This window comes from Phyllobates terribilis, unplaced genomic scaffold (genome assembly GCF_046119375.1).
Source record: "Phyllobates terribilis strain yellow unplaced genomic scaffold, ASM4611937v1 Scaffold_1__5_contigs__length_1240528914, whole genome shotgun sequence".
NCBI classification, from domain to species: Eukaryota; Metazoa; Chordata; class Amphibia; order Anura; family Dendrobatidae; genus Phyllobates; species Phyllobates terribilis.
Genome location: NW_027362761.1, coordinates 964807485 through 964828322, shown reverse-complemented (window position 1 = coordinate 964828322; position 20838 = coordinate 964807485). Strand labels below are relative to the sequence as shown.

At 42.5% G+C, this 20838-nt stretch overlaps 1 protein-coding gene across 3 annotated transcripts in view; it reads right to left on the bottom strand.

Annotated features, from left to right (window-relative positions):
* DCLK2 (doublecortin like kinase 2) overlaps positions 1-20838 on the bottom strand; it is a 185746-nt gene that overhangs the window by 52838 nt on the left and 112070 nt on the right. For all 3 annotated transcript variants that reach the window (XM_073642518.1, XM_073642516.1, XM_073642517.1), the window contains one exon: positions 17277-17371. In XM_073642518.1, the coding sequence (XP_073498619.1) occupies positions 17277-17371 (95 nt within the window). The remainder of the gene's footprint in view (positions 1-17276; positions 17372-20838) is intronic.

The following is a 20838-nucleotide window of genomic DNA, read 5'->3' as shown; positions in this document are numbered from 1 at the left end:
TCTGCCCTGCCTTGTCCACTGCTCCGGCGGTTCCGCTCTGCTCTGCCTTGCCCACTGCACCAGCGGTTTTCGCTCCGCTCTACTTGCTCACCGCACCAGCAGTTCCTCTCTGCTCTGCCTTGTCCTCCGCTCCGGCGGTTTCGCTTTACTCTGCCTGTCTACCGCATCTGCGGCTCTGTACCTGTCTCCCAGTCTGTACTGGACCCTATCCAGCCTGCGCTCCAACCTGCTAGTACCTCCCGGTTTGCACTCCAGCCGTGCTTGCCAGCATCTCCCTGTCTGCATAAAGGCCGTGCTTGCCAGTGCCCACCTGTGCATACCAGCCATGCTTGCCAGTGCCCACCAGTCTGCATACCAGCCGTGTTAACCAGTGCCCACCTGTCTGCATACCAGCCGTACTCGCCAGTACCCACCTGTCTGCATACCAGCCGTACTTGCCAATACCCACCTGCCTGTATGCCAGTCTAACCTGCCTGCTCCGGCATTCCCCAGTGTGGGTCAACAACTGTGACCGGGGTCTGACCTGGAGTCGCACGTGGTCCCTCTGCTCAGTTCCTCCTTGGTCCATGGAGTCGACTAAGCCGCAGTGCGACCTTGGTCGGATTGGGTTGATACTTAGTTACGCCCCTCCAGGCACTCCTCGGTTCATGGTACAGTGGGATCACTAATCACGCTCACGCCAGTCAGTCTGGGTGTGAGCGTAACACAGTGACTTCAAGGGCTGCCCAAAAATTGGACGAACTCCAATACCCTTTGAAGAGACGTAAAGGAGGTCCTCATTAAAAAATTGTTACCATTGTTAAGGAGTGGGTCTCCTATACTGGTAATGCCCATGCACAAAGTGCATGGGCTGAAAAACATTTTTCCCATACATGAACATACTGTATAACAAAAATTTCCAAAGGGCATCATTAACACCCTTAAAAAAAATGATGTGTGTGTTGCATCACGGTCACCCTGGTGATATGGTGGCGGAGGATGAGGAGAAGGACAACAGAAAATAGACAAAATCAGGAAGAGTATACCCATATCTGGGTGTGAAGAGGTGCATGGAAATAGACCTCCCAAAAAAAAGCCACTGGATTTGAGTTTATGTTACGCTGCTATCATTCTGTGGTGTTGAGAAGTCTGGCCCAATCCAGTGCTTGTCAGCCTGTCAGCATTTTCAGTTGACAGGCGGATGCGCCTATCAGATATAATGCCCCCGATGGCACTAAAAACTATCTCTGACAAAATGCTAGCAGCAGGGCAGGCCAGGACCTCCAAGGCGTAGAGAGCCAGTTCATGCCACATGTCCAGCTTGGATACCCAATAATTATAAGACACAGAAGAATCAGGGAGAATGTTTGTACGGTCAGCAGGGTACTCTTTCAGCATCTTCGAAAAATTATCCTTCCTTGTGAGAGTACCCCGCGCATCAGGGCCTGTGCGATGGGAGGGTCTGAGAAAACTGTCCAAGACCTTTGACAGTGTTGCCCTGCCTGTGCTGGATTGTATTTGTGTCTCTCTCGCCTGTACTCCTTGGTTGTCCAACGAACTGTGACCTCTGCCGCCAGCGTTTTCAGATGGGAATTTTTTACATTTCTGGTACTGCAACATTTTAGTAGACCTCTCCGCCACGGGAATGAGAGATAGAAAGTTCTCCTTGTAGCATGGGTCTAGAAGTGTCACCAACAAGTAATGACTGTCACCCAAAATTTGGACAATGCGAGGGTCACAGGAAAGGCAGTGTAACAAATTCAGCCATGTGTGCCAGACTGCTAGCAGGCAAGACTTCCGTGTCCTCACCAAGAGGATGACTGACCATACTCTCCTCCTCATCCTCCCTCTCCTCAGGCCATCCATGCTGAACAGACGGTATGATAGTTGTGTGGCTAGTACCGTCTATAGCGAAGGAAACTAGCTCCTGTTCTTCCTCTTCCTCATTGTCACCCAATCCGTGTTGGGATGAGATGAGGCTGGGCTGTGTGGAATCACCCTGTATGGTTCCTTGCTCCATCTCATCGTGCTCCGCCTGCAATGCCTCCTCTTTAATTGTGAGCAGCAAGCATTTCAGTACACAGAGAAGCGGGATGGTGACGCTAATTATGGCGTCATCGCCGCTCACCATCTTGGTGGAGTCCTCAAAGTTTTGGAGGATGGCACAAATGTCTGACATCCATGCCCACTCCTGAGCTCTTATGTGTGGAGGATGACCTGAATACCGACGGGCGTTTTGAAGCTGGTACTGAACAACTGCCCTGTGCTCCTCACAAATCCTTACCAACATATGCAACGTTGAGTTCCAACGCTTGGGGACATCACACACCAGTCAGTGAGCTGGAAGCTGCAAATGCTGCTGAAGCACGGCAAGGGGCGGCGGAAGCTGTAGCTGACTTGGGCAGACACGCGGCTTACTTTGACAAGCAGCTGTTAGAACTCTCCTGTTAGGTTTTTTCTATTTTGCTGGTCACATGACCTTTTTTGCCTATTTAATCCTGCTCCGCCCTTCTGGCCATGCTGGACTTCATTGTAATTTCTACTCTTAACCTAGCCAGGTGCTTTGTTACCTTTCTCAGTCAGTTTAGCTAGGTCTTTTGACCTCTATGTTCTATGTTGTTTGTTTGTCTTTTTACTGCTACAATTTCAACTAGGAGGTGTCCATCTTTCTCCCAGTCCCTAGTTCTTGTAGGGATCCATCCCTCACATCTATAGGTCTTCGTTCAGACTAGCTGAGGACTTTAGCGGGTCTGATCGCAGGATCAGGTTCCCCGTTACATCGTAGGGATCTAGCTTAGTCCTATTGTAGGGACAGATCTCCTGTCTTTCCTTAGTGCTTGTAGCCGTTCATAACAGTAAGTCCAGTCAAAAAAAAAATATCTCTAAGGAAAGACCTCCAGTTTCCATCATGGTGTCGGTTCAGGATTTGGCTCAACGCCTGCAGGGACTTTCTCTGGAGGTGGCCGAGCTCCAACAACACGTGAGTAGCTGTTCTGGAGCGCATTTTGTGGAGCCAAAGGTACGATTGCCTGATTTATTTTTTGGTGAACAACAAGATTTTTTTTCCTTTAAAAATGCTTGTTTATTGTATTTTCGTTTGAGACCCAGATCCTCTGGTGATGAATCACAGCGCATAGGGTTCATAATGTCACTTTTGCACAAAGAACCTCAGGGATGGGCCTTTTCTCTCCAACCTAGTGATCTGTGCTTTAGATCAGTGGATAGTTTTTTTTCTGCTTTGGGGTTGTTGTATGATGATCCTGATCGTGTCTCATCAGCTGAGACAGAATTGAGACTTTTGAGGCAGGAATCAGGTAATGTGGAAAATTATTGTACTCACTTCCGTCGGTGGTCTGCTCAGGTGGGGTGGAACGATTCAGCTCTGAAAAGTTTGTTTCTTGCTGGGCTAGGTGAAAGGGTTAAGGATCTGCTTATTGCTTATCCTACACCTGGAAACTTGCAGGAGGCAATGCAATTAGCTATACGGGTGGACAGGAGACTGCGTGCAAGGGTTAATGAGAGTAAATCCTTTGCCATGTCAGCAATTAGTCTTGAGAGGGTCTGTACTGACATTGGAGAGCCGATGGAGATTGGGGCGATGTCACCCCGCTCTCAGGAAAAAAGACCGCAGGTTTTCTGACGGTTTGTGCTTTTGTTGCGGAAAATCTGACCATTTCATTAAGAACTGTGTGCTTCGTATGAACAAAGAAAAAAAAAAAAAGGTCAGTTACGCCCGTATAGCCTGTTTAAACACTAAGGGGGTATTTCTTTCTGCTACTACTGCAGCTCAGGAAGAATTAATTGAATTTCAGGTATTTGTGGATTGTGGTTCTTCTCTGAATGTGATTGATGGGGGATTCTTGGAAAAACTTAAATTAAAACCCAAACCTTTGTCATCCCCTATTGCCGTGGTTTCTGTCGATGGCTCTCCCTTGAAATGTGTTACTCACAAGGTTTATGAATTTCCCCTCACTATTAATGGTATTCACCAAGAAAATTTGGATTTGGTAGTATTAAATAATTTGCCTTCTCCAGTAGTTTTGGGGTTACCCTGGTTAAAATTGCACAATCCTGTACTGGATTGGTCTACTAATGAAATTAAGTCCTGGAGCCCTAAGTGCTATGACAAGTGTTGCAACGGGAGCATTGCTGCTGTGGATAAATGGGAATTACCTGTACCTATTCAGGATTTTTGGAAAGTTTTTTCTGAGAAGGAGTCGCAAATTTTGCCTCCCCATAGAGACTATGATTGTACCATTGAATTTGTCCCTGGAGCGACTCTTCCTAAAAGTCATTTATTTAATCTTACTATTCCTGAGAGAAAGGCTTTGGAGGAATACATACAGACGAGCTTGGCCGCCGGTCATATCAGACCCTCTAAGTCACCTGTGGCTGTTGGATTTTTTTTTGTTAAAAAAAAGGACGGCGGTTTACGTCCTTGTCTGGACTTTCGCGAGATTAATAAAATTACTGTACGCAATCCATACCCACTGCCATTGATTCCTGATTTGTTTAACCAGTTAGTGGGGGCCAAGTGGTTCTCTAAAATTGATCTCCGGGGGGCATACAATTTGTTGCGAATGAAGGAGGGTGATGAATGGAAGACTGCTTTTAACACTCCTGTGGGTCATTTTGAGAATCTGGTTATGCCTTTTGGTCTTACCAATGCTCCAGCATTTTTTCAGAATCTTATTAATGACATCCTTAGACCTTTGATCGGCAAAAAAGTGGTTGTGTATTTGGATGACATTTTGATTTATTCGCCTGATCTGGAGTCTCATTAGCGGAGCGTACGTGAGGTATTACAGTTATTAATTGACAATTCGCTTTTTGCTAAGCTAGAGAAATGTGAGTTCGCTGTACAGAGAATTAGTTTTTTGGGCTACATTATCTCCAGCGAGGGCTTTGAGATAGACCTGGTGAAAGTTCAAGCTGTGCAGGAATGGCCTAGGCCTATTGGTTTGAAATCGATACAGAGGTTTTTGGGTTTCGCCAATTATTACAGAAAATTCATTAAAAAATTTTCTATTATTGTTAAACCACTGACCGATCTCACCAGGAAAGGTGCTAATACGGTTCAGTGGACTACTGAGGCCATTGAAGCGTCTGTGTTCCTAAAGGAGAGGTTCAGCTCTGCCCCCATCCTTATGCAGCCTGATGTGACTAAGCCGTTTTTGGTTGAGTTTGATGCTTCTTCTGTGGGGGTTGGTGCGGTGTTGTCTCAGGAAAACAAGGATGGAGTACATCCCTGTGCCTTTTTTTCAAAAAAATTTTCTGAGACTGAACTTAATTACAATATTGGTAATCGGGAATTGCTGGCTATTAAACTCGCATTTGAACACTGGCGTCATCTCTTGGAAGGTGCTGAATTTCCTATTCAGGTTTTCACTGATCATAAAAATCTGATCTATCTTGATGCTGCCAAGCGCTTGAATGCCCGTCAGGCTAGGTGGGCACTTTTTTTTTCGCGGTTTAATTTTTCCATTACTTACATCCCGGGTACCAAGAATGTTAAAGCTGATGCTTTGTCTCGCAGCTTTTCTCCCATGGTCGGTGCTGAGGAGGAGGAGAGCATTTTACAAGAAGGTGTTGTGATTGCTGCATTGGACTCCATTTTGGAAGATGGGATTCTTAAAGCACAGGAGAATGCCCCATCTAACACTCCCCATGGGAGGTTGTTTGTGCCTAGGACCTTTAGGAGAGATTTGTTTGTTGAGTGTCATGAGTCTTAGTTGGCAGGTCATCCAGGAATTTCTGAGACCAAGAGACTGGTGGGTCGCAGTTTTTGGTGGCCTGGATGGCAGAAAGAAGTCATTAAGTGGGTGCGTCAATGTACTGTGTGTGCTAGATCTAAGTCTTCTCATACTCCTGTTGCGGGGTTGCTTTGCCCTCTGGAGGTTCCTAGTGCACCTTGGACACATCTGGCTATGGACTTTATTACTGACCTTCCCTCCTCTGAGGGTTTCACGGTCATCTGGGTGGTCGTGGACCGTTTTAGCAAGATGTGTCACTTAGTTCCCTTCATCAAACTGTCCTGCGCTAAGACACTCGCTAAGGCCTTTGTCAAGGAAATTGTCAGACTCCATGGTGTTCCTACTGACATTGTTTCTGATAGGGGACCTCAGTTCGTGGCTCATTTTTGGCGTGCCTTTTGTGACAGGTTGGGAGTTAATTTGTCGTTTTCATCTGAATATCATCCTGAGTCTAATGGCCAGACAGAAAGGAAGAATCAAGATGTTGAGCAGTTCTTGCGTTGTTTTGTGGCAGACAATCAAGAGGGGTGGTCTGAGTTTCTGCCGCTTGCTGAATTTGCTCTTAACAACCATACATCCTCTTCTGCTGGGTGTTTGCCTTTTTTTTGTTGTTCTGGGAGACATCCGTCTTTTGGGTCATTCTCCAAATTGGTATCGGCTGTGCCTGAGGAGGAGAGTTTTTCCGGTGATTTGGAGAGAGTTGGGACGGATGTGCGTGGTAATCTTCAGGAGGCTAACAAAAAATCTAAGAGGTACTTTGACAGGAAACGTCAAGAGGTTTTGTTTACGGTTGGTGACATGGTTTGGTTGTCCTCTAAGAATCTGCGGTTGAGGATTCCTTCTAAAAAATTGGGTCCCAAGTTTGTAGGGCCCTTTAAGGTGCTTCAGGCAGTTAACCAATCTGCTGTTAGGTTGGAGGTTCCTACCTCCTGGAAGATTAATCCGGTGTTTCATGTTTCTCTATTGAAAAAAGCTGATGTATCAGATAGAGACGCCACTGCCACTGTTCCTCCGGTGGTGGAGGACGGGGAATATGAGATTTCCCGCATCCTTAATTCTAGACGGTATAGGGGGAGTTTGCAGTATCTCGTCGCTTGGAAGGGTTTCGGTCCCGAAGATAACTCATGGGTGAGGGCGGATGATGTTTCTGCTTCCAGACTTGTCAGAGCGTTTCACAAGAGGTTTCCTGATAAGCCTGGGCCTAGGGGATCCGGAGGATCCTCATAGAAGAGGGGGTACTGTTAGAACTCTCCTGTTAGTTTTTTTCTATTTTGCTGGTCACATGACCTTTTTTGCCTATTTAATCCTGCTCCGCCCTTCTGGCCATGCTGGACTTCATTGTAATTTCTACTCTTAAGCTAGCCAGGTGCTTTGTTACCTTTCTCAGTCAGTTTAGCTAGGTCTTTTGACCTCTATGTTCTATGTTGTTTGTTTGTCTTTTTACTGCTACAATTTCTGCTAGGAGGTGTCCATCTTTCTCCCAGTCCCTAGGTCTTGTAGGGATCCCTCCCTCACATCTATAGGTCTTCGTTCAGACTAGCTGAGGACTTTAGCAGGTCTGATCGCAGGATCAGGTTCCCCATTACATCATAGGGATCTAGCTTAGTCCTATTGTAGGGACAGATCTCCTGTCTTTCCTTAGTGCTTGTAGCCGTTCATAACAGCAGCTCAGGCAGACCGGGTAGGTTTTGAGAAACCAGTGAACCACTAGGTTGAGCACATGGGCCAGGCATGGTACGTGTGTGAACTCGCCTTGCTTCAGAGCCGCCACCAGGTTCTGCCCATTGTCACACACGACCATGCCTGGCTGAAGGTTCAGTGGTGACAGCCACAGATCTGCCTGCTTTTTTAGAGCTGTCAACAACTCTTCAGAGGTGTGCGATTTGTCACCTAAGAATATTAGCTTCAGCACAGCCTGTTGCTGCTTGGCCGAGGCAGTGCTACAGTGCTTCCAGCTTCCGTCTGATGTGGTCATTTCGGAGATGGAGGCTGAGGAGGAGGAGGTGAAAGAGCTGACGGACGCCCACTGTTTTAACCCCTTTCTGTCCCAAGGCGTACTAATACGTATCTGTGCCCTGGGCCTTATGGGCCAGATACGTATTAGTACGCCTTGGCGATTTCATAGCTGACACCCAGTGCTATGTGCTGGGAGCAGTCCCGCACCGCTCCCTGCACATTAACCCCCGAAATGCTGCGATCGAAATCGATCGCAGGATTCCGGTCGCAAGAGGAGGTAAGCGCGATACTTTTCTGCCGGCGTCTGAGTCCGGTCCTGGATGTTGTCATGGGGACCCGATGTCATCATGACAACATCTGGGTCACCAGGAGGCAGGAAGTTACTTTGGTCATGCGCAGTGCACGACCAAAGTAACTTCTCCCTGTGCAGTGCTGACAGGCTGCATAGCACAGGGATGGTGCTGCATTCCTGTGCTATGCAGATGATCAGGCCGCAAAAAGTGAAAGTCCCATAGTGGGAAAATGTGCAAAAGTAATAAAAATGTCAGAAAGTGAAAATTAAAAAAAAAATAAAAATATATAAAAAAATGAAAAAATAATAATAAAAAAATATATATATTGTACCCATAAATAAATAATCTTATGAAAAAAAAAAATAAACCAATAAAAGTGCACATATTTGGTATCGTCGCGTCCGGAACGACCTGACCTATAAAACTGTCCCACTAGTTAACCCCTTTAGTGAACACGGTAAAATAAAACAAAAAACCCCCGAAACTTAAAACGATGCTTTATCATTATACCGCCAAACAAAAAATGGAATAAAACTGGATCAAAAGACGAATGTAAATAAAAATGGTACCGCTGAAAACGTCATCTTGTCCCGCAAAAAACAAGCAGCCATACAGCTCTAATGGCCGAAAAATAAAAAAGTTATAGCTCTCAGAATAAAGCAATGCAAAAACAATTCTTTTTTCTATAAAATAGTTTTTATTGTGTAAAAGCGCCAAAACATAAATAAAACAATAAACGTACTGACCCGAAGAATAAAGCTGCCTTATCAATTTTACCACACATAGAATGGCATAAGGCTGTGTGCCCACGATGCGTTTTTTAAGCGTTTCCGCCGGGGCAAAAACGCTTAAAAAACGCATGGTAGAAGGCCTGCCATGTTCCCCAATGATAATCCGCATGTGCTGTGCACATGCTGCGGAAATTTCTGCTGCGGATTATCATTGCGGAAAAAAACGCAGCACCACCAATTATTTTGCGGAAGTGCTGCGTTTTCGCCACCATTGACTTGCATTAGACCGCATGGATTACGCATCACTGTAATTGTAGATGCGCATTCCATGCGGTCTAATGTGCGGATGGTACCCAGGTCTAGAGGAGAGGAGACTCTCCTCCGGACCTGGGTACCATAGAAAACTGTAAAAAAAAAAAGAATAAAATAAAAAAGAAATATATACTTACCTTCTGGCGGCCCCCGCTCTCCTTCTCTTCACTTGCCGGCAGTTCGCGATGAACTGAAGGACCTGCGCTGACGTCAGAGTCATGTGACGGGTCACGCGACGCTGACGTCGGCAGGTCCTTCAGTGTAACGCGATCTGCCGGCAGCCGGGACAGTGAAGCAAGACAGCGCGGGCCATCGGAAGGTAAGTATATATTTATTTTTTTATTTTTTACCATTCTTTCGGTCACAGTATATAAATCCATGCTGTTTGCATGGATTTATATAGTGTGACCAAGTTGACAAGCACTTTCCAAGTGATGCTAAAATCGCTTGGAAAGCGCTTGTCAACCCGCATGCGGAAATGCAAGTGAAGAACGCTTCACTTCCGCATGTCCCTGGCAGGAAAACGCATGTACAATCCGCATGCGTTTTTTTCTGCCAGGGAGATGCAGAAACGCTCAGGAAAAAATCCTGAGCATTTCTGCATCGTGGGCACATAGCCTAAAAAAACAATTCCTGAATTGTTGGTTTTTGTTTATTCTGCCTCCGAAAAATTGGAATAGAAAGCGATCAAAAAATGTCACGTGCCCGAAATTGGTACCAATAAAAACATCAACTTGTCCCGCAAAAAACAAGCCATCACATGACTCTGTTGGCCGAAATATGGAAAAATTATAGCTCTCAAAATATGGCGATGCAAAAACTAGTCTTTGCAAAAAAAAAAGTTTTTTTAGTGTGTGACAGCTGTCAATCATAAAAACCCGATATGAATCTAGTATCGCTGTAATTGCACCAACCCGAAGAATAAAGTTGTCTAATCACTTATACTGCACGAGGAACGGCGTAAAAAATAAACTCTAGGGTTAGGGTTAGAGTTGTGCTAGGGTTAGGGTTGAGTTAGGGTTGTTCTAGGGTTAGGGTTGGGCAAGGGTTAGGGTTAGCTTTGGGCTAGGGTTAGGGTTGGGCTTGTGTTTGGATTTTTTCAGAAGTAAAGAAAAAAAAATGCTGACAATATGGCGACTAATGTTGAGCGCAAGGGCTCGCTACTTGAGTTTGCATCGGGTGCTCGGGTATGCACCGAGTATAGCGGGTGCTCGAGTGACATGCTTGAGTCTCCGCCGCAAATATTTTGAGGCTGTTATACAGCCAAAAAAACCTCGCGGGGATTGCATGCCATGCACGAGCGATCCCCGCATGTTTTTTTTAGGGTGTCTAATAACCGTGAAACATGCGAGCGGTGACTCAAGTATGTCACTTGAGAACCCGCGATTTGTGCATACCCGAGTACCCAATGCAAACTCAAGTAGCGAGCACTTGCACTCAAAACTAATGACAACTTATTCAATATGATGACCTAATGTTATCAAATTCTGTGTCATACCTCTGGGTTCAAAATGTTCACCATACCCCTTGATAAAATCCTTGAGGGGTCTAGTTTCCAAAATAGAGTCACTTGGGGGGGGGGGGTTTCCACTGTTTAAGCACATCAGGGACTCCCCAAACGCAACATGGCGTCCGCTAATTATTCAAGCAAATTTTACATTCAAAAAGTCAAATGGCGCTCCTTCCCTTCCGAAACCTGCCGTACGCCCAAACACTGGTTTTCCCTCACATATGGGGTATCATCGTGCTCAGGAGGAATTGCACAACCAATTTTGGGGTTCATTTTTTAATTATACCCTTGCAAAAATAAAAAAATTGGGGTCTAAAGTAACATTTTTGTGAAAAAAAATAAATGTTCATTTTTTTCTTCCACATTCCAAAAATTCCTGTGAAGCACCTGAAGGGTTAATAAACTTCTTGAATGTGGTTTTGAGCACCTTGAGGGGTGCAGTTTTTAGAATGGTGTCACTTTTGGGTATTTTCTGTCATAAAGGCCCCTCAAAGTCACTTGAAATGTGATGTGGTCCCTAAAAAAATGGTTTTGTAAATTTTGTTGTAAAAATGAGAAATCGCTGGTCAATTTTTAACCCTTATAGCTCCCTAACAAAAAAAAATTTTGGTTCCAAAATTGTGCTGATGTAAAGTAGACATGTGGGAAATGTTATTTATTAACCATTTTGTGTTACATATCTCTCTGATTTAAGGGCATGGAAATTCAAAGTTTGAAAATTGCGAAATTTTCGTCAAATTTCCGTTTTTTTCCACAATTAAACGCAAGTGATGTCGAAGAAATTTTACCACTATCATGAAGTACAATATGTAATAAAAAAACAAACAATCTCAGAATCAGTGGGATCCGTTGAAGTGTTCCAGAGTAATTACCTCATAAAGTGACAGTAGTCAGAATTGTAAAAATTGGCCTGTTTATTAACGTGCAAACTACCCTCGGGGGTAAAGGGGTTAAACACCAGCCTTGAAGTTCAGTATTATTGTCAGCGACCATGTGTGAATAGGTTCACCAAAACACTGCTGCCAAACTGTAAATGGAGGATAATATCTGATACGTCTGACGGATGCCAACAGTTTTAAACACCGGCCTTGTAGTTTACTATTATTGGCAGCGACCACGTGTGAATAGGTTCACCAACATACTATTGCTAAACTTTAAATGGAGTAGAATATTTTACATGTTCCCTACAAATTTCTGGATTTGTACCGCAGTAATATGGGATTAAGTCTGATGATGGAAAAGATCTGGCTGCATTCTGCAATGCTAACAAGCAAATAGAGCAGTAAAATGTTGGACTGTATTGATTTTTAAGAAAATAATCAGGATTAAGAGCAAAAAAAAAAAAGAACTGATATCTAGTCCAATGGATGTCTGTAACAGGCAGCAGCAGACAGACAGAACGTGCAATGGACCCTATTGTGCTGTATAGTGCCTGCCTAACTCCTGCAATCACCACTGAATATATGCAGCTGGATTAGTCCTCAGAAGGACTGTTAGTTCAGATGGATATGTATCTTATTGTGGAATACCTATATCTAACTATTACACTGCCAATTCTGTCCCTCTCCCTACTCTGCCTGTTTCCGGGATAGACTGTGATGAGTTTAGGGTCACCAGGTCTTATATAGACCCGATGACGCTGTGCAGCCAGCCAATCACTGTAATGCCACAACCAACATGGCTACAGCATTACAGTGAGTGGCAGGCAATCCCTGCATGTTCATTGGCTGTCTAAAGAGCACCAAACAAGCAGGGGTGGGGACCCGAGTTCCAGCCCGAGCATCCCGGAAATACTCGCCAAGCATCTCGAGCAGTGAGATGTTCAGGTGAGTACCGAGCAGTGGCGAACACGCTTGCTCATCACTAATAATGACCCATCATTCAATTAGGTAACCAGATCCAGCCACTGTATAAATCACAGCCAGACGGCAGGTTAAACTATAGATGTACACTCCCTGACAGAAGTTATGTCGCTTATCCATGCTATGTAAATAAAAGCTTATAACCTGACGTTAAATTCATCCATTGGTTTTATAAATTACTCTTTTGAAAGCTGAAACCCTCCCAAATTTGGTTTAGGTTAAGAATATAAATTGGCATCAATGCTGAAATATTGATCATTTAATGAACACAGAATGGTCAGATTTTGGCAAGACAAAAGTTTTGTCGCCTGGTGATATAATGCACCAAATTCCTTGTTTACATCCTCACCAGTGCTCAGTAAATGATCGGTTAATTAGTGGGTGTAAAAAGAAACCCAGCACCCCAGACCTTCACTTGAACTGCAACTTGAGCTCTGACAACATGCCAAAAATCCACCCTGCGACCAAAGCCTTGATTATCAAGAGGCTGAAGACCAGATCCACTGCAGAGGTGGCTGGCACCTTTAATGTGTCTTAGCTTCAAGTACAAAGAATTAAAAAAAGATTTGAAGAGACTGGAGATGTGTTTGACAAGCCCAGGTCCAGCAGACCCGGCAAGACAACTGCTCAGGAGGAATGTTTGTTGGTTAGAAAATCCAAAGCAAGCCCCTCTTCCACTGCAGCAGAGCTCCAACAGGCCTGGTCACCTCAAATCCCTGTGTCAACCAGAACAGTTTGTAGGATTCTGTCTCGAAATGGCCTCCATGGTCAAATCAGTGCCCAGAAGCCAACACTAAACAAAAGGCAAATAAAAAGCATTTGCAAAGTCCCACAGCCTGCTAAACAGATGGACGCTGGAAAAGTGGCAGAAGGTGGATTTCGCTGATGAATCTTCAGTAGAATTACACCACAGCCGCTGCAAATACTGCAGGAGACCTACTGGAGCCTGTATGGATCCAAAATACACCCAGAAAACAGTTACATTTGGTGGTGGAAAAATCATGGTCTGGGGTTACATTCAGTATGGGGGTGTGCGAAACATTTGCAAGGAGGAAGGCAATATCAATAGCCTAAAATATCAAGAAGTATTAACTACCTCTTACATTCCAAATCATAAAATGGGTCAAATTCTGCAGCAGGATGGTGCTCCATCTCACACATCCATCTCTACAACAAAGTTCCTCCAGGCAAAAAATATCAAGGTGCTCAAGAACTGGCCAGCCCAGTCACCAGACATGAACATCATTGAGCATGTTTGGGATAGGATGAAAGAGGAAGCTTGGAAGACAAAACCAAAGAATCTAGATGAACTCTGGAAGGCATGTAAGACGGCATTCTCTGCTATTCCTGATGACTTCATTAATAAATTGTATGAATCATTGTTGAACCGCATGGATGGAGTCCTTCAAGCTCATGGAAGTCACACAAAATATTAAATATGACTCTAATAACAGCACAACTTCATTCACCAATGTTATGCAACATATATTTGTATTTTAAGATAATTATTTGTTTGAATATCACATTACTTTCTGTGGGCGACAAAACTTTTGTCTTGCCAAAATCTGACCATTCTGTGTTCATGAAATGATCAATATTTCAGCATTGATGCCAAATTATTTTCTTAACCTAAAACAAATTTGGGAGGGTTTCAGCTTTCAAAAGAGTAATTTACAAAACCAATGGATGAATTTAACGTCAGGTTATAAGCTTTTATTTACATAACATGGATAAGCGACAAAACTTCTGTCAGGGACTGTAGATTAAAATAAAGGGGAGATAATACATGGCATACATGTGGCCTTTTCTGGTTTGCATACAGAGGCCTGGGAAGCCGAATAAAGCAAGCAGGAATGTTCTGACAAACCAAACAACTGATTTATAGTAATGCTGACATTGGGAATATGCTGTCAAATAGCAACAGTGCAACCATCCAAGTATTTATTTGGCGCTCTTCACCAAACTGCAGAAATAGACAAATGAGCCTGCTGTAAGATAAAAGCAGCAAATGTGTTCATTATTCAGCGGTGTGGAAAATACTTCTACCATGTGATTAACTTGAAGGACTTTATCTACATAATTTCTTCCTTGTCAAACTTGTGGTTCAAGATTAAAGGGACATTAATATGTATTTACATCAACTTACTGTCAAAAACAATAAAAGCTCATATCCGCATTACTGTTTTCAGTTGCCACTTGATGAGCCTGATTCATTATTGCATTTGTGCCTGTCTTTTGTCCAGCTTTCAGCATTTTGCGCCTTTTTTTAGTTTGCATCATATTCATCTTTCCATTTGAGTCTTTTTTTAAAGTCAATATTTGATGTGTTTGTGGGGTTTTTTTGTTAGATATTTTTTTTAAGTCTGTGGTCGTGCTTTGCTTTATGCTTCTCCACTTTTTCTCGACCAAACACTTTTTGGACAAAACTATAGATTAAATAACACCTTGCGAGTAGGTTATAGCTTTCCATTACCACACTGTGGGACTTTATGTTATTTTTGGGTTATTTTGTTCCTTGATATGATGTCACATCTTAGTTATTGCATGAGTTAAATACTTCAAAGCAATTTTGATCTTTTACTATTCCCTGTGACAAATTTGCCTTTAACAAAAAATTTGGGTAGTCAAAAGTAGAAAATCCAAAGCAAGCCCCTCTTCCACTGCAGCAGAGCTCCAACAGGCCTGGTCACCTCAAATCCCTGTGTCAACCAGAACAGTTTGTAGGATTCTGTCTCGAAATGGCCTCCATGGTCAAATCAGTGCCCAGAAGCCAACACTAAACAAAAGGCAAATAAAAAGCATTTGCAAAGTCCCACAGCCTGCTAAACAGATGGACGCTGGAAAAGTGGCAGAAGGTGGATTTCGCTGATGAATCTTCAGTAGAATTACACCACAGCCGCTGCAAATACTGCAGGAGACCTACTGGAGCCTGTATGGATCCAAAATACACCCAGAAAACAGTTACATTTGGTGGTGGAAAAATCATGGTCTAGGGTTACATTCAGTATGGGGGTGTGCGAAACATTTGCAAGGAGGAAGGCAATATCAATAGCCTAAAATATCAAGAAGTATTAACTACCTCTTACATTCCAAATCATAAAATGGGTCAAATTCTGCAGCAGGATGGTGCTCCATCTCACACATCCATCTCTACAACAAAGTTCCTCCAGGCAAAAAATATCAAGGTGCTCAAGAACTGGTCAGCCCAGTCACCAGACATGAACATCATTGAGCATGTTTGGGATAGGATGAAAGAGGAAGCTTGGAAGACAAAACCAAAGAATCTAGATGAACTCTGGAAGGCATGTAAGACGGCATTCTCTGCTATTCCTGATGACTTCATTAATAAATTGTATGAATCATTGTTGAACCGCATGGATGGAGTCCTTCAAGCTCATGGAAGTCACACAAAATATTAAATATGACTCTAATAACAGCACAACTTCATTCACCAATGTTATGCAACATATATTTGTATTTTAAGATAATTATTTGTTTGAATATCACATTACTTTCTGTGGGCGACAAAACTTTTGTCTTGCCAAAATCTGACCATTCTGTGTTCATGAAATGATCAATATTTCAGCATTGATGCCAAATTATTTTCTTAACCTAAAACAAATTTGGGAGGGTTTCAGCTTTCAAAAGAGTAATTTACAAAACCAATGGATGAATTTAACGTCAGGTTATAAGCTTTTATTTACATAACATGGATAAGCGACATAACTTCTGTCAGGGACTGTAGATTAAAATAAAGGGGAGATAATACATGGCATACATGTGGCCTTTTCTGGTTTGCATACAGAGGCCTGGGAAGCCGAATAAAGCAAGCAGGAATGTTCTGACAAACCAAACAACTGATTTATAGTAATGCTGACATTGGGAATATGCTGCCAAATAGCAACAGTGCAACCATCCAAGTATTTATTTGGCGCTCTTCACCAAACTGCAGAAATAGACAAATGAGCCTGCTGTAAGATAAAAGCAGCAAATGTGTTCATTATTCAGCGGTGTGGAAAATACTTCTACCATGTGATTAACTTGAAGGACTTTATCTACATAATTTCTTCCTTGTCAAACTTGTGGTTCAAGATTAAAGGGACATTAATATGTATTTACATCAACTTACTGTCAAAAACAATAAAAGCTCATATCCGCATTACTGTTTTCAGTTGCCACTTGATGAGCCTGATTCATTATTGCATTTGTGCCTGTCTTTTGTCCAGCTTTCAGCATTTTGCGCCTTTTTTTAGTTTGCATCATATTCATCTTTCCATTTGAGTCTTTTTTTAAAGTCAATATTTGATGTGTTTGTGGGGTTTTTTTGTTAGATATTTTTTTTAAGTCTGTGGTCGTGCTTTGCTTTATGCTTCTCCACTTTTTCTTGACCAAACACTTTTTGGACAAAACTATAGATTAAATAACACCTTGCGAGTAGGTTATAGCTTTCCATTACCACACTGTGGGACTTTATGTTATTTTTGGGTTATTTTGTTCCTTGATATGATGTCACATCTTAGTTATTGCATGAGTTAAATACTTCAAAGCAATTTTGATCTTTTACTATTCCCTGTGACAAATTTGCCTTTAACAAAAAATTTGGGTAGTCAAAAGTAAATCAAGTGCTCGTGTAGTATTATCTGACATCTTCACTGAAAGCTTCAATGTTCTCTGCTGACTGGGTCCAAATCAATAAAACATGCATTCACAGATGAGGGTCTCTAGCAGATTGATACCCAAGTCATGTTCTAATATGGGTGCATAGATAGCCCATCATAAACACTTTTCTTCCTTTTGATGGCAGTCTACCTAAATTTCCGATGGAGTCAGCATTCTAGTGAGGTCATACTGATGATATATTTCATAGCTTTCTAGCTTACCTTTAGACCTCGGTAACTTCCTGGACTTGTTGGCGATGAACATGAAGATTTTGTAGATTTCGGTGTGGACATCTGGCTACTTGGAGTTCCATTCACTAAGATACAAATTACAATGATATAAGAAGTTATAAACCTTGCATGCTATGCTATTATATAGCTGTCGTCTAAAATATTACGAAAAATAGCAATGCGTTAATCAGCATGGGTGAAAACATGCAGCCGAAGCAGCCATAGTATCCCAAAGTATTATACCTCTAATCAGCCATTCAAGTGTGAACACTTAAAGCTGTCATCAGGACAGACCCCTGTAGATTGTGAAATCTTTCCAATGCTGTAGTAATGAAGAACCTACCATATGCAATCTGCCACCTTGCTGATCACCTGGCTGTGACATATCCCAGAACATATGGTAATGGACATAGCTGGCACACCTTGCCTACTTATTGTCTGGCCTTCATGACAGGTGTAACTGTCAGTTCTGCAGGGAGGAAATATCACTTGTGATTCTAGTACAGAGTATAGATTAAATATTATGTCCCCCTTTATAAAATCTAGAGGGCGATTTATTTGTTGTAGTTGTGTCCATCAGTTTGACACATGTACACATAGAGTCAGTGGTTCCTACATACAGTGGTGGCCAAAAGAATTGGCACCCCTGCAATTATGTCAGATAATACTCAGTTTCTTCCTGAAAATGATTGCAATCACAAATTCTTTGGTATTATTATCTTCATTTAATTTGTCTTCAAGGAAAAAACACAAAAAGAATTGTCCTAAAGCCAAATTGGATATAATTCCACACCAAACCTAAAAAAGGGGTGGACAAAAGTATTGGCACTGTTTGAAAAATCATGTGATGCTTCTCTAATTCGTGTAATTAACAGCACCTGTAAGTTACCTGTGGCACCTAACAGGTGTTGGCAATAACTAAATCACACTTGCAGCCAGTTAACATGGATTAAAGTTGACTCAACCTCTGTCCTGTGTCCTTGTGTGTACCACATTGAGCATGGAGAAAAGAAAGAAGACCAAAGAACTGTCTGAGGACTTGAGAAACCAAATTGTGAGGAAGCATGAGCAATCTCAAGTCTACAAGTCCATCTCCAAAGACGTGAATGTTCCTGTGTCTTCCGTGCGCAGTGTCATCAAGAAGTTTAAAGTCCACGGCACTGTGGCTAACCTCCCTAGATGTGGACGGAAAAGAAAAATAGACGAGAGATTTCAACGCAAGATTGTGCGGATGGTGGATAAAGAACCTCGACTAACATCCAAACAAGTTCAAGCTGCCCTGTAGTCCGAGGGTACAACAGTGTCAACCCGTACTATCCGTTGGCGTCTGAATGAAAAGGGACTGTATGGTAGGATACCCAGGAAGACCCCACTTCTTACCCCGAGACATAAAAAAGCCAGGCTGGAGTTTGCCGAAACTTACCTGAGAAAGCCTAAAACGTTTTGGAAGAATGTTCTCTGGTCAGATGAGACAAAAGTAGAGCTTTTTGGCAAAAAGCATCAACATGAAGTCTGAAGACTACCAACAAATTTTGCAGCATAATGTAGGGCCCAGTGTGAGAAAGCTGGGTCTCCCTCAAAGGTCATGGGTCTTCCAGCAGGACAATGACCCAAAACACACTTCCAAAGGCACTATAAAATGGTTTGAGAGAAAGCACTGGAGACTTCTAAGGTGGCCAGCAATGAGTCCAGACCTGAATCCCATAGAACACCTGTGGAGAGATCTCAAAATGGCAGTTTGGAGAAGGCACCCTTCAAATATCAGGGACCTGGAGTAGTTTGCCAAAGAAGAATGGTCTACAATTCCAGCAGAGCATTGTAAGAAACTCATTGATGGTTACCGGAAGCGGTTGTTCGCAGTTATTTTGGCTAAAGGTTGTGCAACCAAGTATTAGGCTGAAGGTGCCAATACTTTTGTCTGGCCCATTTTTGGAGTTTTGTGTGAAATGATCAATGATTTGATTTTTGCTTCATTCTCTTTTGTGTTTTTTCCTTGCAAGCAAATTAAATGAAGATAATAATACCAAAGAATTTGTGATTGCAATCATTTTCAGGAAGAAACTGAGTATTATCTGACAGAATTGCAGGGGTGCCAATACTTTTGGCCACCACTGTAGGTCTCTCTGAGCACCAGGCCCTCCTAAATCCACACCAGACAAGTCAAACCCAGTTTTAAAGCTGTTTTACCAGATTATGCAATGAAATTAACACATTGTACATACAATACACAGTAATGTGCAAACGTTTTAGACAGGTGTGGAAAAATTGCTGCAAAGTAAGGATTATTTAAAAATAGAAGTGTTAATAATTTATTTATATTAATTAACAAAATGCAATGTTGCTTTCAAAACTACATCAATTCTTCTAGGTACACTTGCACAAAGTCTTTGAAGGAACTTGGCAGGGAGATCATTCCAAACTTCTTGGGGAACTAACCACAAATCCTATGTGAATGTAAGCTTGTACAAATCCTTCTGTCTCTTCATGTAATCCAAGACAGACTCGATGATGTTAAGACGAGGGCTCTGCTCTGTGGGGGCCATATCACTTTCAGGACTCCTTGTTCTTTACACTGAATATAGTTCTTAATGACATTGGCTTTATGTTTGGGGTTACCATGCTTCAGAATAAATTCAAGCTTCAGAACCAAAACAGATGCCTCCCTGATGTTATTGCATGATGGGTAAGTATCTGAATTTCTCAGGATTGTTGACACCATTAATCCAAACCAAATATCCAATTGCTTTTGCTGAAATGCAGCCCCAACTTGTTATGGACCTCCACCATGTTTATCTATTCATTGCCTGCAGATACTCAGTATTATACTACTCTACAGCCCCCAGGCTGAACAAACTGCCTTCTGTTACAGTCAAATATTTAAAATAAAATTTTGACACATCAGTCCAGAACACCTGCTGCCATTTTTCTGTACCCCAAATTGTTACACATAGTTGAGTCACTTGGCCTTGATTTCATGGCAAAGGTATGGTTTTTGCCCACAATTGTTCCAAGAAGACTACTTCTGGCCAGATTTCTCAAAACAGTAAATGGGTGTAGGTGGGTCCCAAGGGTTGCTGAAGGTTCTGAAGTAATGGCACTGCTGGACATCTGATTTAGGAAGGAAGCAATCATGATGTATCTTTCATCTGCTGCATTAAGTTTCCATTAAGTTTCCTTGGTCGATCACTTCATTCCTCAATTATGTCTTTTTCTTGCTGTTTTTTCCAAAAATTTTGAACAGCACATCTTGAAAACTTAGTCTGCTTTGAAATATTTGCCTGGGAGGAACCTCATTGATGCAGTATAACTACCTTGGGTCCTGTTGCTGTGCTCATACTTGCCATGGAGTATGACCTGTGGCATGAAACTATCTTTTACAACCTCACCTTTGAAGCAAAGTCTGGCTGTTCCTCACCCAGTTTTAAGCTTCCTACCAACTAATTTGGATTCAGCTAACGACAGTGTTTCAATCTATATATGAAAGTGATGATCATTATCACCTATTTGGTATAATTGGTTACTCATAGACCTGACATTAATCCTACAAAATCCC